This window comes from Nothoprocta perdicaria, unplaced genomic scaffold, assembly GCF_003342845.1.
Source record: "Nothoprocta perdicaria isolate Ctin4 unplaced genomic scaffold, notPer1 scaffold_237, whole genome shotgun sequence".
NCBI lineage: Eukaryota > Metazoa > Chordata > Aves > Tinamiformes > Tinamidae > Nothoprocta > Nothoprocta perdicaria.
This window is the reverse complement of record NW_020455463.1, coordinates 615,748-629,842: the sequence shown is the minus strand read 5'-3', so window position 1 is coordinate 629,842 and position 14,095 is coordinate 615,748. Positions and strand designations below refer to the sequence as shown.

Sequence of the window (14,095 nt, the reverse complement as noted above, 5' to 3'; positions counted from 1 at the left end):
AATATAAAATAAAATATAAAATAAAATATAAAATAAAATATAAAATAAAATATAAAATAAAATATAAAATAAAATATAAAATAAAATATAAAATATAAGGACAAGGTGCCTTTCCCACTGCTGCCATCCAAGACCCTCTCTCCTCAAGGGACCTTCTCAAGCCACCACACCAGCTGGGTCTGACCTCTCATCAACATCTGAATGGGAATGGTGAAAAATGTTTGAAGGGGTTGCAAAAGAGTTGAAAACCTCCCGGAACTGTGAGATGTTTCTCTGTGCAATGAGTCCAGCCAACTGGAGACCCTGAAGATATACAGCTATCCTTGTCCAACACCATTGCAGGTAATCACACCATCATATTCCATCCCACAGCACGTGCCCCATCAGCATTTTGGCCCCATGCAGCTGAAAAACAAGCAGTCTTCCCATTTTACAGAGGCAGATGGAGCTTGCTGAGCTTAAAGCCTGTCTGATACCACTGGCCTTTCTTGCCCTTGTCTTAAAAGTGACTATAGCCTTTCCTAACCCTATGAAATACCCTTTTTGGGTGGAGACAATGGCACACACTGAACTTTCCTCCCCACTCCCAATTCCAGAGAAATAGTTCAGCAATTTTCATCCCTGCAGAGAGCAGAACCTTCTTGCAGGTGCACCAGGCTTAATCCCATTACCTCTCAACAGAACCACTGAAACAGCAGCTCAGCAGTATCTCCTACAAGACAAACACCACCTGTATAGGGAGCAAAATCCTGCCTTACCATGAGTCAAGCTGTCAGCCCGGGTATGCAGCCATGCGAGTGGTGATGAAGACCACCTGCTCCAGCCTTTCAGCTGCTTTGTTTACTCACTTTATTGTGGGGAAAAAAGAAAAAAAAAAATAGAATCAAGGAAGTAATGTTCCTCTCCCAAGGTGCACTGCAAAACATTCTTGGTAGACATGGAAACCCCGAGGCAGGCTGCCAGCCCTGGCAGGTCTCCATATCCGTGTTTCAACGAGCAACTAGACGCTCAAAGGGCTTTTAGGGAATTTAAAGAGAAAAGGCATCCACAGTATGTGATGCAGCTCCAGCTCTCTATATACAGATCTTTAGGAGGGTGGTTCTGGAAAGGGCACAGCTGCAATGGGTATATAATTCTTTCTCTTCTGCACTGCGGGGAAACATGGCATGCATCTATGGTAAACATACCTTACTCATCTAGGGAAAGAGTGAGAAGAGCTGTAAACGTCTGGAATTCAGTGCTTGAGGGCATGGAGGCTGATAGGGCTGATAGAGTGAGGATCTCAGGCTTGGGCAGGAAAGCAGACCTTTCATCCTCCCTAAAATCCCACTTATTCAGAAAGGCATGACAGATTGAGCAAGGTCATTTTTCCCCCAGACACTGTAAACCTGCAAGGTGCTCATTGCTGGGGATTCCAGCGTGCTCAGGGAAGAGGAAAGCGTGGTCACCTCGTGGAGCTGATGACGCAGCAGGGCTGTGACTTGCACAAAACTATCACCCAGATTTCTGCTAACACCGCCCAAGAACAACCTCATGACACAGAAACGTACACAAACCAGCTGCACAACGTCGCTGCCCGAGACAGTCTCACAAAATGCACTTGCATTAGGGATCTCGGTGAAAAAATCTCAGGTATTTTGCCAGAGATGGGTATCAGCAAAGCCCAAATGCAGCCAGCCAGCTCACTTCCCTGATCTTGTGCTCTCCTTGCATTTCCAGACCCATCATACCAAGAGACTCTTCATCTCTCTGCCTGCCAGTGGAGAACAAGGCTGCCTTGAGGTAGGCAATGAGACAGAGCAGGCAGGAGACACATGTCCATCCTCTTTTGGGTGGTTTGATCCTTTTTTTTCCCCCCCCCCCCCCCTTATTTCCAGCAACTCTGAATATATTCAAGCACTTCAGAAATGCAACATTCTCCAAAACAGCATTATCGCCTTCTGCAACAGCACTCCAGCAGCAGGCAAGATGACAAACATAGCAAGCTTAACATTTCATTTATATCCCAAGAGACTCCCAAAGATGCAAGCTAAAAATAAGAAGCTGGCAACAAGCTTAGCAGCATCTGTGTTTTCACCGAGGTTCTGGTGGTCATCTGTCAGTCTGGGAATACCTGAGAGTTTTTGCAGTCTGCTCTGTGATAAACCTCACCCAGCAATGTCTCGCTGCTGGTGGGACAGTATGCAGGGAACAGTCATTTAGTTCCTTTGTCTCTGCAAAGCCCAGTTCTTCCGGTTGCAAAATTCACAAGTTTTGCAATGCTTTGGTTTTCTTCGCACCCCCCCTCACCCCACTTCTCTTGTTTCCCCCCACACTTCTACAAAATACCCAGCTCAAAAAGCCAGGTTGCCAAATTAGAAGTAGCCAGGGTTTTATAAGGAGTTGGCTTGTCCTATTTCTGAAGCAAAACTTCAAAAATTAAAAACTCAAATAAGAGAAGACTAGTATGAAATGTCATCATTTAAAAATGAAAAAAAAAATAGATTCAATAGATTCTGTCCTATTCCAGGTGTTTTCAAGGCAAGAAGCTGAAACAAAGTTAGTAAGTAGTGCTCTAGGGTCCAGAGGCTTGAAAAAATACACATTTTTTTCCTCCTAAAAGCTAAAGCTAGTCTGTTTCAGTGACTCATATTTCAAATAAGTAGTCTGGAGCTTGGAAAGAAAATACCACTGCATGATTATTTGCGCTATTTTTGCTTCGCTGTTGGCAGATGTTTTGTGGCAGCATTTCCATGCCATGGCAGGTCTGGTTCATCAGAACCCAGAAGGGAGACATCTCCCCTCCAGCTACTGGGAAGTTGCAGCCTAACTTCCTCAAATGTATTAAAGGAAAAGAAAAAACAAACAAACACACAACACATAAGGAAAAGAGAGAGCAGAGTTGAATGCCCAACACACTGGTGACACATGAAGAACAAGCTCCACTTTGGAAATACCACCCCAGAGGTTTAGGTAGGACATGCTGCGCTGGATGGGCTTGCTTGGCACAGAGGGACATTTGCGTGGACTCCTTAGCTTAGACAATTTATTCTAAAATAAAGCAATCCTACAAGCAGGAGAACTAGCAGAGCTCGATTTCTCATAGATTTATGCTGTGTGGTTGGATTCTCTAATGCCTAGCAGGGTGCAGGCACAAAACAGCACTTCCCATCTCTTAGCTCTAATTACGCAGGTTCTCTGGTGTCTAATATGAATTGCTCTTGTACATCTTGCTGCTTTCTCATGCAGGGACAACCAATTTAACCTTTTACCCAACAGCATAATTCCTAAATGAAAAATATAGAAATTTGGTATCTTGGAGACACCTTTCTCTCTTGGACAACTTCTGCTGAACTAAGCCAACAATTTACAAGTGTAGGGAAAGGAGGTGGAAAAAGGGAAGAAACTATGAAGCCTAGAAGCCCCATTTACTTACAAAATCATGCTGAAAAGCATTAAGACTACCTCAGGTCTTCTCTGCTAGATCCCGGGATCTCCAGATACCCCAACTGGATCTTAACAAGGCACCATAAGTCCAGAATCCTCAATTCCTATGGCAGATGCATGACTTTCCTGCCACTACACAGGCATCATCTGTCACGTTGCTTGAAGGGAGGTCTTAAAACACAACATCCAATTCTGAGAGTGATTTTCTGAGCGCACACGTTTTCTCCATCTATCAGACGCAACACAGAGCGGCACAGCTGCCTCTTGTCCTGTGTGAGCTGGCATCGTGCCACCTCCCTCTGATCCTCGTGATCTAATCAGCCATACGGAGCTTCAGTCTGCCCTGCCTATTTGAACTCATAAAACATTAATTTGCTATGGCGCTATTTTTCCTTAAATTATATCTAGTCATTGTAAAGTACTAGAACACATTGGCAGGAGCGACTTGGAAAAGCTCAGCTTTCTCCCTCATCTTGTTCTTTGTTCACTTACTCCAAATCAGAGGCTTCTCAGGTAAAGAATGAAAAAAAAAAGCCATTTTTTAGCATGAAAAATGAAAAGATAGAGTTATCATGTTTTGTAATAATTGAGATAAGCCATGCCTTTTGCAAGACATGATATTTAGAAAGCAAATAATCTTAGAATCTTTGATTCCTTTCTTTTATGTTCTTGGTAACAAGGCAGACAAGATGTTAAAGCTTTGTGTTTTCCATGACCAGAAAGGCTGGAGAGTATTGGGAACAAATATCCTAATACTTTTTTTTTTAAAGAAAAAAAAAAAAAAAAACACAACAGAAAACAAAAACAAAACAAACAAAAAAAAACACTTAAGTTTGCAGTTTTGACTTATCCATGCTGCAGGTAGTCCAGAAAACCTGTGATAGTAAAGCACATCAAAGTACATCCAAACTGAATGCTTCTGTTTTGTAGTAGGATGTCCCATATCGGGAAAAGCTTCTCAGCCCCAGGATGATTTTATTTTTTATTATTATTGGAGACAAAAAGAAACAGCTGACAAGCTCATAGTCATATTCCTTGCGAATTCATCTGGGCTTGGTCTTCTGTATCCTAAGATTATTAACATGTATATTTTTTCTAAATTAAGCAGAGCAGGCCTCCTCCTAACCATGTAGTGGAAGTCTTCATTTTATTTTTAGATGGAGAGCATTCCAGCTGGAGGTCTCACGATCCCTCACACGCATTTCTTGGGCTTGCTTTCTCTAACCATGGGCCATGGAGCATCTTGGAGCAGCCCAAAGGATGCCCTGCAGTGTTAGCTGCCACAGCGTCCCTTGCAGATGCTCTTTTCCACTGCCTTTAGTTCAGAGCTCAGGACGTGACAAGGCTGCAGACTGTAGCAGCACATCCACAAGGTCCTTCAGGCATGAAAGATGCTTCTAAATTCCCCAGGCATCAAATACTCATCTCCAGTAACATTGGCCTCTGCCAGCACAGGGCAGTAACGATGCTGATGATGCATCAGCTTGGCTTACAGCCCTCCTTCATTAGGAGACAGACTTCTCACAACAGGCCAGGAGAAAAAACAAGAGCAGGAGAGCTGGAATCAGCCAGGCAGCTACAAAAAAAAACCCAGGGTCATAGAGAGCTTTGCTCCCCGGGGAGAGCAGGACTTGGCTCCTGGCGCTCCCCCTCCACAGCGCCCAGCCCAAGGAGCAGCTGAGCACTCTGTAAGCGACACCGGCCTAATTAATTAATGACTCCTCGGCCCTGCAAGCGCCAGGCTACATAGGAAGGCAGCGAAGAAAGGATGGGGCAGCAGGCGAGCGCCGCCGGCAAATGCTGAGCGCTGCCGATGTCGCTCCGTTATTCATAACCTTGGGCTACGGCGCGGAGCGAGACGGAGATAGGAAGGAAGGAAGGAAGATGGCGTGGGATCTGCACTCGCAGCATCCTCCCTCCTGGGTGAAGTGTTCCTCACTCTTCGTGTCGTGCTCCAGAGCTGCCCTGGGACAGCTAATCGAGGTAAGGAGCATCCCGTTCTGCAGATCTGGGGGGTCGAGGGTGTTGGGAATCCTGTTTTTAATTTTTCCATGCAGGGTACCCAGGGAGGACAGGCATGGCAGACAGCTGAGAATTTAAGGTGGCTCTAAGGAGTTAGAGGCTTCTTAGGCCAACACTTGTTGCTTTCTGACAGGCCTAGCATAAGGGGAAAGCCATCTCTAATGTGTCGATAGCTGCTGCTGGAGATGGCAGGCAGTTAAGGACTGCTTTAATCTTCCAGAGAGGGCTTAATGCCCAAAGAGGCCGAAGTCACAGAGTCTTCTTGCAGAGTAGTGCATGTCCAACACTTGTTGGACATCAGAGGCTCAGCAAAGAAGAGCAGGAACAGGCACATGCAGGTGGTCCTGGGCCAACACCTGGATGTGCCCTTCCAAATTAAGCATTCAGGCTGCATTTCAACTCCTCAGCTTTCCTTCATTTCCTCTTATCAAGGCAAAATTTTAACTTCAGAGGTGATGTTCCTCACTGAATTTCAGAACTCACCCCCACAAAACACCTACATATTCCTCTGTCTTGGCTCCCTCTGGCAAGCTCAGGCTGAACCTGGAGGAAGGAGTAGACTTAAACCTGCTATAGTGCTCCAGGTCTAAAGCTCTGTGTACAAGTACCATAGTTCCGAAGAGCAGCATAGTCTTACAGCAGAGCTTGCTTTGCCAGTTCCCTTAGGCTTAAGGATCAAACATACCACAAGCTTGAACATCCCAAAACTCCATTTCTACCTTAGCTGCACGCTGCTCCTCATGTCACCATGGGTCAAAAATTCACAGTTATCCCTCCATCTGCTTCTAAAAGAGGTCCTAACAGGCCAACTCCAAAACACAGAGACATCTATAACGTGCTAGATTAATCCACCCAAACAGACCTCTAATTTATACATAAACTGCAGGACAAGGGGAGACTGGCTAAAGAAACCAGGGCCAAAAGAGGTTCCCTGAGCAAGACGAGGGCTACAAACCACCTGCCTGCAGCACAGGGTCAGCCACAGCAATACACTGCAGGGGAATTAAATCAGATTATAGCATTCATAGCATCCACATTAACCACAGAACCAGCAATGACCTGACAGAGGCTCTCATCAGGCCAGCTCTGCTCCCTGCAGCTTTTGATCTGCAGGTTTTAGCAGCTCACCACCAACACAAGAGGCAAGAACATACGCCCATCCCATGAACCAAATTCTACCATTAACCCACTGCTACTTAAATCAATATTCAAATAGGTCTACCAAGACATCCCATCTAACCTATGCAGAACCACATTCTCCCGGGTATAACCTCAACCAGCAAAGTCTACGAGCTCCTCTACAAATTCGGAGTGCTGCAGGGATTTTTTCCAAGCCATTCATCCTACAAGAGCACTCAAGGTTACAAGCCAGGCAGAACTTTATCTTACAGAGCACATTTGACAAGACACGCTCCACTGCAGCCAGGATGGTTTGCAGACGCAGTGTCAGCCCCAACAGGAAGACTTTTACTTTCTTGCTGTTTCTAAAACATTGAGACAGACACCTGAATAAGCAGCTTGACATTTTCAATTTGAAGATAGATGTTCCCTGTCATTATGTTTCACAGACACACAATTTGCAGGTTTTGTTTTCATGGCAAAGCAGAATAAAGTGTCAGAAGTAGGAAAATCATTTGAGAACAAGTGTAGTTTTCTGGTTGGCTTTACTTGCACCAAACTGCTTTGAAAACTCTGTCTACTACTACTAACGCTTAGGAAGGAGCAAATCTCATCTGAAAAGGCATGCTGCACAGCAGGTTAGCTAGCAGGTACCCCAAAATTAAATTAGATGAACAGACAGTTTCTGCATTACTGAAGCAGATGAATTCCAGTCTGTTACGAAGCTCTGCAAGGACTTTTTGCTTTAAATAATCACAATGTAGTTATCCTGAATAATTAAATTTATGCTAAGCCAGCCTATCAAAACAAACACAGAGAAAGCTGAATGCACCGTACATCAGAATATCTCAGTGAGCAACAAGATGCTCTTTTCTAATAGTGTTCAAAGCTTTCCAGCTGTGGAGATTCCAGTGCATTTTCCATCTAGGAAGGAAGGGCAATAACAACCTCTGAATAGCGAGTCCAACTACACTGACAAAAAGCGTTTCTCTTTGATAAAGTCTTTAGATGAATATGTGGAGGGTCATGGTGAAGATTAATTGTCCAGCGATTTGCAAGCTACTCACTTACTGAGTAAATTGGGATTAATTCCAGGGGCCACCCTAGAATCACAGAATCATTAAGGCTGGAAAAGACCTAGGCACTTCTCCCTTCAGTGCAGTGCTCTGGTAAGATGCATTACAGACAGAATTCCAACATTTCACCTGTAGCTGGGGACTTTGCTGCAGGAGCCACATATCCACACTCAGTTTTAGCATGTGCAGGCTTGTGAAGATAAATGCCCTAGCAGCTCTGTTTAAGCCTCTCTCAGTGCATCTATACTCCATCTTAAAACACATGCATGATTATAAAGCACTTGGATATCACCAGATGATGCACCTAGAAGTGAGGAAAAATACTTTTTTTTCCCCCCAGCATTACATCAAGATTCCAGTACTGATGACAAGACCAAATAGCTTTGGCTTTTCTGTTTCTTGCACCACATGATGCATGCAACTCCCATAAGATTATATCCTTTTAATGCAATGCACATACATTGTCCCATCCCCACCATTCCATACCATCCCTCCAAGATTCCCAACTAGGACAAGCTCTGCATTTCAAAAACAAGGCAGCTTACATGGGGTAGGAAGGACAAGGCAACAGAACGGTTCAGGCTGCTACTGCTTTTACCCATCACACCTTTGATGTGCACCGAGGACACTCTGGAAACAGAATTAGAACAAGTTAGGTAGGAAAGAACATCAACATTTCCTGTGCCTATGGATTAGAAGTTTCTTCTCATAGAAGCTCTGTGATAACCTGAGACACTTTATTCATACCAAGACCTGATAAACCAGTTAGAATGGACCACATTTTCCCAGTCATCCCTATGCCCTCATTGGTACAATTATCTTCTCACTCCTATCCCAATGCTTTTCTTAATCTTCATTTCTTTTTACCTGAATTTTCTCCTCTTTTATCTCCTCGGAGACATTCAAGGCTATAAATTAACATGAAACAAGTATAAAGAACATTTAAAGAGACTGAAAGCTAGCCCTCAGCATTCTCTATCATTTTGTATCAGGATACCACCTCCTTTGGGTAGAGCTCAGGACCTGCAATGTTACCATCAGCTTTAACACCTTCATCATAGGGAAAGAGGTCAAGACCCACCTCCATCTGCTCTTAAAAGGCCTGGATTAAGTGGGAAGCTAGAGGGTGGGATGAGAAGATACATCAGGTGTTTGGGAGGTAGCATTAGGTATAATCAATTAGCCTTTATTGATCTGAATTCTCCTGTTGTCACTCCTTTATTAGCCTCTTTCTCTCTAGATTGGAGTTTGCAGCTTCTTAGTCAAGAGATAAAAATCTAATCTAGGAAACAAGACAAGAGAACCACTTCAGAAGCTTTATCAGACCAGGAAATGTTGCATTCTTCTCAATATCAAGACAATGAGAAAAATATAGAGGTTCTGGTCTCTTCTAATTCTAACTTAGACTCTGTGCAAAAGCTGCAGTGCAGGAAGCTGTTTTTGAGAATAGGGGAAGAAAACCCTAACCTTCTCTGCTTGTTTTGAAAAGCTTCATTAAATTGAAGGCCATTCATTTTTTTTTTTTAAAGGAGAGGTGATAATTAAATGCTCTCAGGTTTACTCTAAGTCCTTCCACCTTCACCTTGCCATAATGTCCTCCAGATCAAACATAGGCAGAGTTCAGTTTATATTATGCTTAGCTGAGTGTCATTTGGGTCAGCAGGCAGCATCCTCATTGGTATCCCCCAAGTGAATGTGACAGACATGATGTTAAATGCAGTAGTCTGAATATATTTAGGTGTAATTTCAAATGAAGGCAGGCAAAATTGATGGGATGTTCTTGTGGACTCCTAAGGTTGCTTTCCCTATGTGAAAGCATAGATTTAACTAAATAGCTGATAATAAAAAGAGCAAATTGGAAAATAGTATCAAGAGGAGACCATATTCGAGCAATATGTAATATCTGGAGAGGTAAGTATGAGTTTTAAAAAAAATGGCATCCTTAAGGAATGTGTAGATATTCTGATACAGGCTAGATTAAAAAAAAAAAGAGTGAGAAAATTATAAAGCCTTTTTTTATGACAATTCTTCATTGCAACCTAAGATGGACTCAGAGAGAGGGAGAGAGACTGCAGAGTGTACAGACTCACTGCGCTCAAAGAAACAAAAATATTGGGGGAAAAAATGGAAATGCTCTCTGAACATTCACTTTTTTTCAGAGTAAGCACATCTATATGTAAACATACTGCCTCCTTAAATAAGTAACTGTTCTAAATTATGATCAAATTCTGATCCGTCTCTTCCTTTAAGCACATCATTGTATTGTAGCCAGGTCTCTACCTATGATCTCAAATATCCATTACTAGCACTGCTGCATTTTGGACCTGGTAGCTGGAGCTTGCCAGGGATTTCCTACCACCAGAGGGGATTTTGTTGGCATCACAAGATGCTTTTCCGTGCAGGGAGGTGCTTGTCAGACTGGTCCTCTCCTTCCTGCTGCTTGGGAGCATGTCTGCCCATTTAAAACTCAGCCTGCCAGAACCATCTGTGGCTTTTAGATATGTGCAATCCAATGAAATTAGGAATAAATATGATTAAGATTCTTTTTTATTTTTTTCTCCTCAAAGCTCAGTCATTCTGCAGCTACACCAGCCAAGACTAATTAGAAGAGGCATTTTAAAGAGGCCTCGAGAAGTGGTGCCTTTTACAATTTTGATTCAGCTGTTGCTTAATGAAGCGACTAAAGCTTCTGTGTCCAGCAGCTATCTCCTCTTCCACTGGGGCTGGTACTTCTTCACACACACACAAAATATCACAGTTTGTCTGATGGGAATGAATTGGAAATAAAGAGCACACAATTATTTTGTTGTTAAAAAAAAAAAAAATAGTGTCAAGCTGTTCTGACCTAAAAATGCAACTTGCTTGGAAGCAATTTAGTGTTTTAGGGTTTGTTTAATGTTTTCCTCGTCAGTTGAGCACTCATGTCCAGTGCCAGTTTAGGTTCATCCTCCTCCTTGCCCTTGATGAGCACTTGGATGAAGAGTAAAGGAAACACCTGTAGGCAATGCAGAGATCACTCACTGGGTGCCTGAGATGGCACAAAATCCCCTCTCTCTTCCCTACTCATAGGAGCGAAGCAAAAAACTGAGTGTGAAGGGAAGGATTTACTTTAAGCTGGGCATCTAAAATTTAAACTCCTCCATCTGGGAGAGTTTCCACAGGTTCCATGTGTGATAGTGATTAGATGTAAACATTTATTCATCAATCTAGATCTAAGTCACTTGCCTTAAATTGGGCTGAATGCTCATCTAGAGGCATGCTGTAACTTTGCCTTTGCAAAACCTTACAGTAACTAGCTCACACTTCATGAGCATGTTTTTAAAGAAGCTAAGAGGAAATGCATCTGCCTAACTTAAGGAAGCAACATAGCCTGCAGGTGAAAACACTTAAATATACATGTCTGCAGTGAGCGCTGGTAAGTGACCTAGGTGACTTGTGTCCTGTCTCCATTGACTTTAATGGAGTCCATAATTACTACAGTCAATTACTACAGTTGGGAGCTACTAGACCACCCTGCAAAATAGTGACATCTGTGGTCCATTTTTGGTATTGATTGTTTGTATTGTCCACAAATAAGGTTCAGTTGTCTAAACTGAGAAGTCTTAACCTTATTTTAGGCACTGCATTGTATTCTGCTCGTTTTCCAGCTGCTGCTCCTGAGAGCACAGATTTACCATACGTGATGTGTGAAGTGTTTACCAAGGCCTATATCAATGTCTCCATTAAGTTTAGGCTACCAAATTGAGCTGGAGGTCTTTTTGATATAACATGGTTATACTTTCTTTCAGCCCAGAGAACACTGTAATCTCTCATTTATTCCTTTCTGTCTTTTTTCTCCTCCTCTCCTGAAGGTCCAGCTTTTCCATCTTTCTGTAGATAATGCCTAGCCACTTTTTGGTAACAATATGGTTGAAGATAGTCTTGGGGATATTTACATAATATTTGCTGATACTCTCCCATTTGTTTTTTTTTTTTCCAGAAACTTCTCCCCGTTGAACTATTATTTTTGTGTGTTGCTGGTGCTGCTTCTTGTCTGCATTTTCTCCATACCCTACACCCTTTTCTATACAAAGATGGCTGCCTTTAAACCTGACATCTTTTGCAGTCTTCTTTATGGCCTCCAGTCTTCTGGATTCTTCTCTAATGCAGCTGCTTTCAGCCTATAAAGCAACAATGTCAGTATTTTGGCTTGGCAATTTTTTGGCTTAACGCTAAATATGATCTCTTTATCCATCTATCCATCTTCAGTTTAGACCACATTCATGACCTAAGGCTCCTCACCTTTCAAATTCATCTGTGATTGAGCTGTGAGTACTAGCTTCGTTTATTTATAAGCATGTTAGAATTGCCTTATCCCACAGTTCCATCTCTGCTGGGCTTTACCCTTTTACATCTTTTTCCTTTGTCCTTGATCCAATCACTCTGTTATCTTGGCATTTATTACCAAGCACAAAGCTGCGACTCCAAATCCCGACATTTATCCCCATGCACGTATCAAAATCAAAAATCTTGGCATTTATTGCCAAGCACAAATCAACAGCGATGATTTCCTAAAGCAACCAGGAGTTGGTTTCGTTAAGATGTTCGTACAGATCATCTGCAAAAGCTAAGGAGATTAAGGGAGGGACATTCAGTGCTGCATTTTTCACATCATTTAGGACCTCAGACACCTCGTTCAGTCAGCATGGATAGTAATGCAGACTTAGCCCTCTGCTACTTAGTCTCAGTACATGCACATAGACATCACCACAGCTCAGCTTGTGTGGTGATTTACTGAGCTGCAGTAGCCTGACCACGGTGATGTGATAATTTCATGCTTAAACTCTAGTGCTCCCAATGCCCATTTAACAGCAAATGATGAAAAGTTACAGCCATTAAAGTAAAATACCTACGTGAGTGCTCAGAACTCTGTAGCAGTCTCCTTTAGAGATAAGTATTGCAGATTCCTACCTCTTTGACATCCTAGACTCATCTACAAGGCCACAGCACTTGAAGTAGTCTTTCTCCTTCATTCAGCTGGGTTTTTTTGAGCATGAGGTGCCCCAGGTCCACCTGGGGCCGTTAGCATGTTTTAATGCCCTATCAAACAAGGGCAGCTGGAACAAATGGAAATTAAGCTGCACCAAGTGGTACTGTGTACCTAAAAGAGTTCAGAAGAGACAAGCTCCAACAGCAATCCAATCCACCACAAATTGGGCATAATTGGGATCCCAGTGGGAAACAAAGCACTCCAGACTCAGTCGGAAGCATCCTTCATTAGGAAGGGACTAAAATATGGTTTATATTGCACAAATAGGCATGTAATTGGAGAAGAGTTCCAGCTTCAGTTCACTTTCCCTGGTATCCATTACAGCTGTGTTGTAACTGCACTTTCATGGGCTGAGAAGGAAAGGGCACTGCAGGGAATCAGATGTGCATGCTTAGGAGTGTTTTTAAAAAGTGAACCATTTTTAGCTTCATCAAAAGGCAATTCAATCAATTCAAGTCTGGCTTTGGGCTCAAATATGAACCAGTGAACGTGTTTTGCTAACAACTGTTTTAAGGAGTCATTAGCATGTTTTAATGCTATGATTTCCTCCAACACAACACATCACAAGCTTATTGACAATGGAGGCTCGCTAACGTCTGATCTTCTAAGCTATTGTCTAAGAGAACAATTGTTTCTTGTTGGTGTGTGCCCCCACCATGTCTCTGCTGCTCTAGCACCACAGCATTGGTCTAGACAACCTGTCTGACTTTACAAGTTGTATCATGGACACACACTCAGCTTAACTTTCCCCAGTGGTTTGGTTTGTGAGCATTAGAGCAAATAGTTTTAAGTATGACTCTGCAAGAAATTTGTAATTTGCCTCCTGGATTTTACAGCAAAATTTTTCTCCTACTATGCACCAACCCAAGATACCTCTCAGGTAGGGGCCCCCCAGTCCCTTCAATGTCTGAAAACTTTATTAGCTGAAATATTTATCCTCTCAACGTGGCCATGAAGTGTGGCTGTCTTCCTAGTACCTCACTTCCCAACACTTCACTATCATAAGGGATCAGGGCCCTGTTCAGTTTCCACCTAAATGGTCACTTTGGAGAACTTTCTTCAATAGAAAGTATGCACCTCTAAAGCTATTTATCTTAAGACTCTCTCTGTTGAAGATGATGATAAATGATGATGGATGTTGAAGATCTATTCAATACAGTAGTGACCTGAGGATGCAATTCCCTTCATCTCAGTGATCTAATATAGGTCAGATGGACTGCACCATAAATGTAGATACTTCCTTTTAATGACTTGTTCACTTGACAAGTGAACTTGGGGTGACAAGCTCAGAGAGATAAGTCACTGCTACAGATGTTAAGAGCCTAAAGAGAGCAAGGTTGGAGACTTTGAGACATTTTGGGTCATTTTTATTAGATTCTACCTTACATATCAAATGTCAGATGTTTCTCTAAATGGATGACAT

The 14,095-nt window shown here is 42.7% G+C and overlaps 2 protein-coding genes across 4 annotated transcripts in view; one reads left to right on the top strand and one right to left on the bottom strand.

Annotated features, from left to right (window-relative positions):
- ALS2CL (ALS2 C-terminal like) overlaps window positions 1-8,527 on the bottom strand; it is a 47,949-nt gene extending 39,422 nt beyond the window's left edge. The window contains exons 1-2 of one of the 3 annotated variants that reach the window (XM_026039674.1): window positions 8,511-8,527; window positions 8,189-8,273 (exon numbers count right to left, since the gene is read on the bottom strand). In XM_026039674.1, the coding sequence (XP_025895459.1) occupies window positions 8,189-8,245 (57 nt within the window). In that variant the 5' untranslated portion in view covers window positions 8,246-8,273; window positions 8,511-8,527. Of the gene's footprint in view, window positions 1-758; window positions 808-6,953; window positions 6,984-8,188; window positions 8,274-8,510 lie in introns of those variants that run through there. The other 2 variants (XM_026039676.1, XM_026039675.1) reach the window with 2 other exon arrangements.
- The window catches only part of TMIE (transmembrane inner ear), a 30,860-nt gene continuing 22,075 nt past the window's right edge, over window positions 5,311-14,095 (top strand). Inside the window, exon 1 of the mRNA XM_026039677.1 lies at window positions 5,311-5,409. Coding sequence (XP_025895462.1) covers window positions 5,311-5,409 — 99 coding nt within the window. The remainder of the gene's footprint in view (window positions 5,410-14,095) is intronic.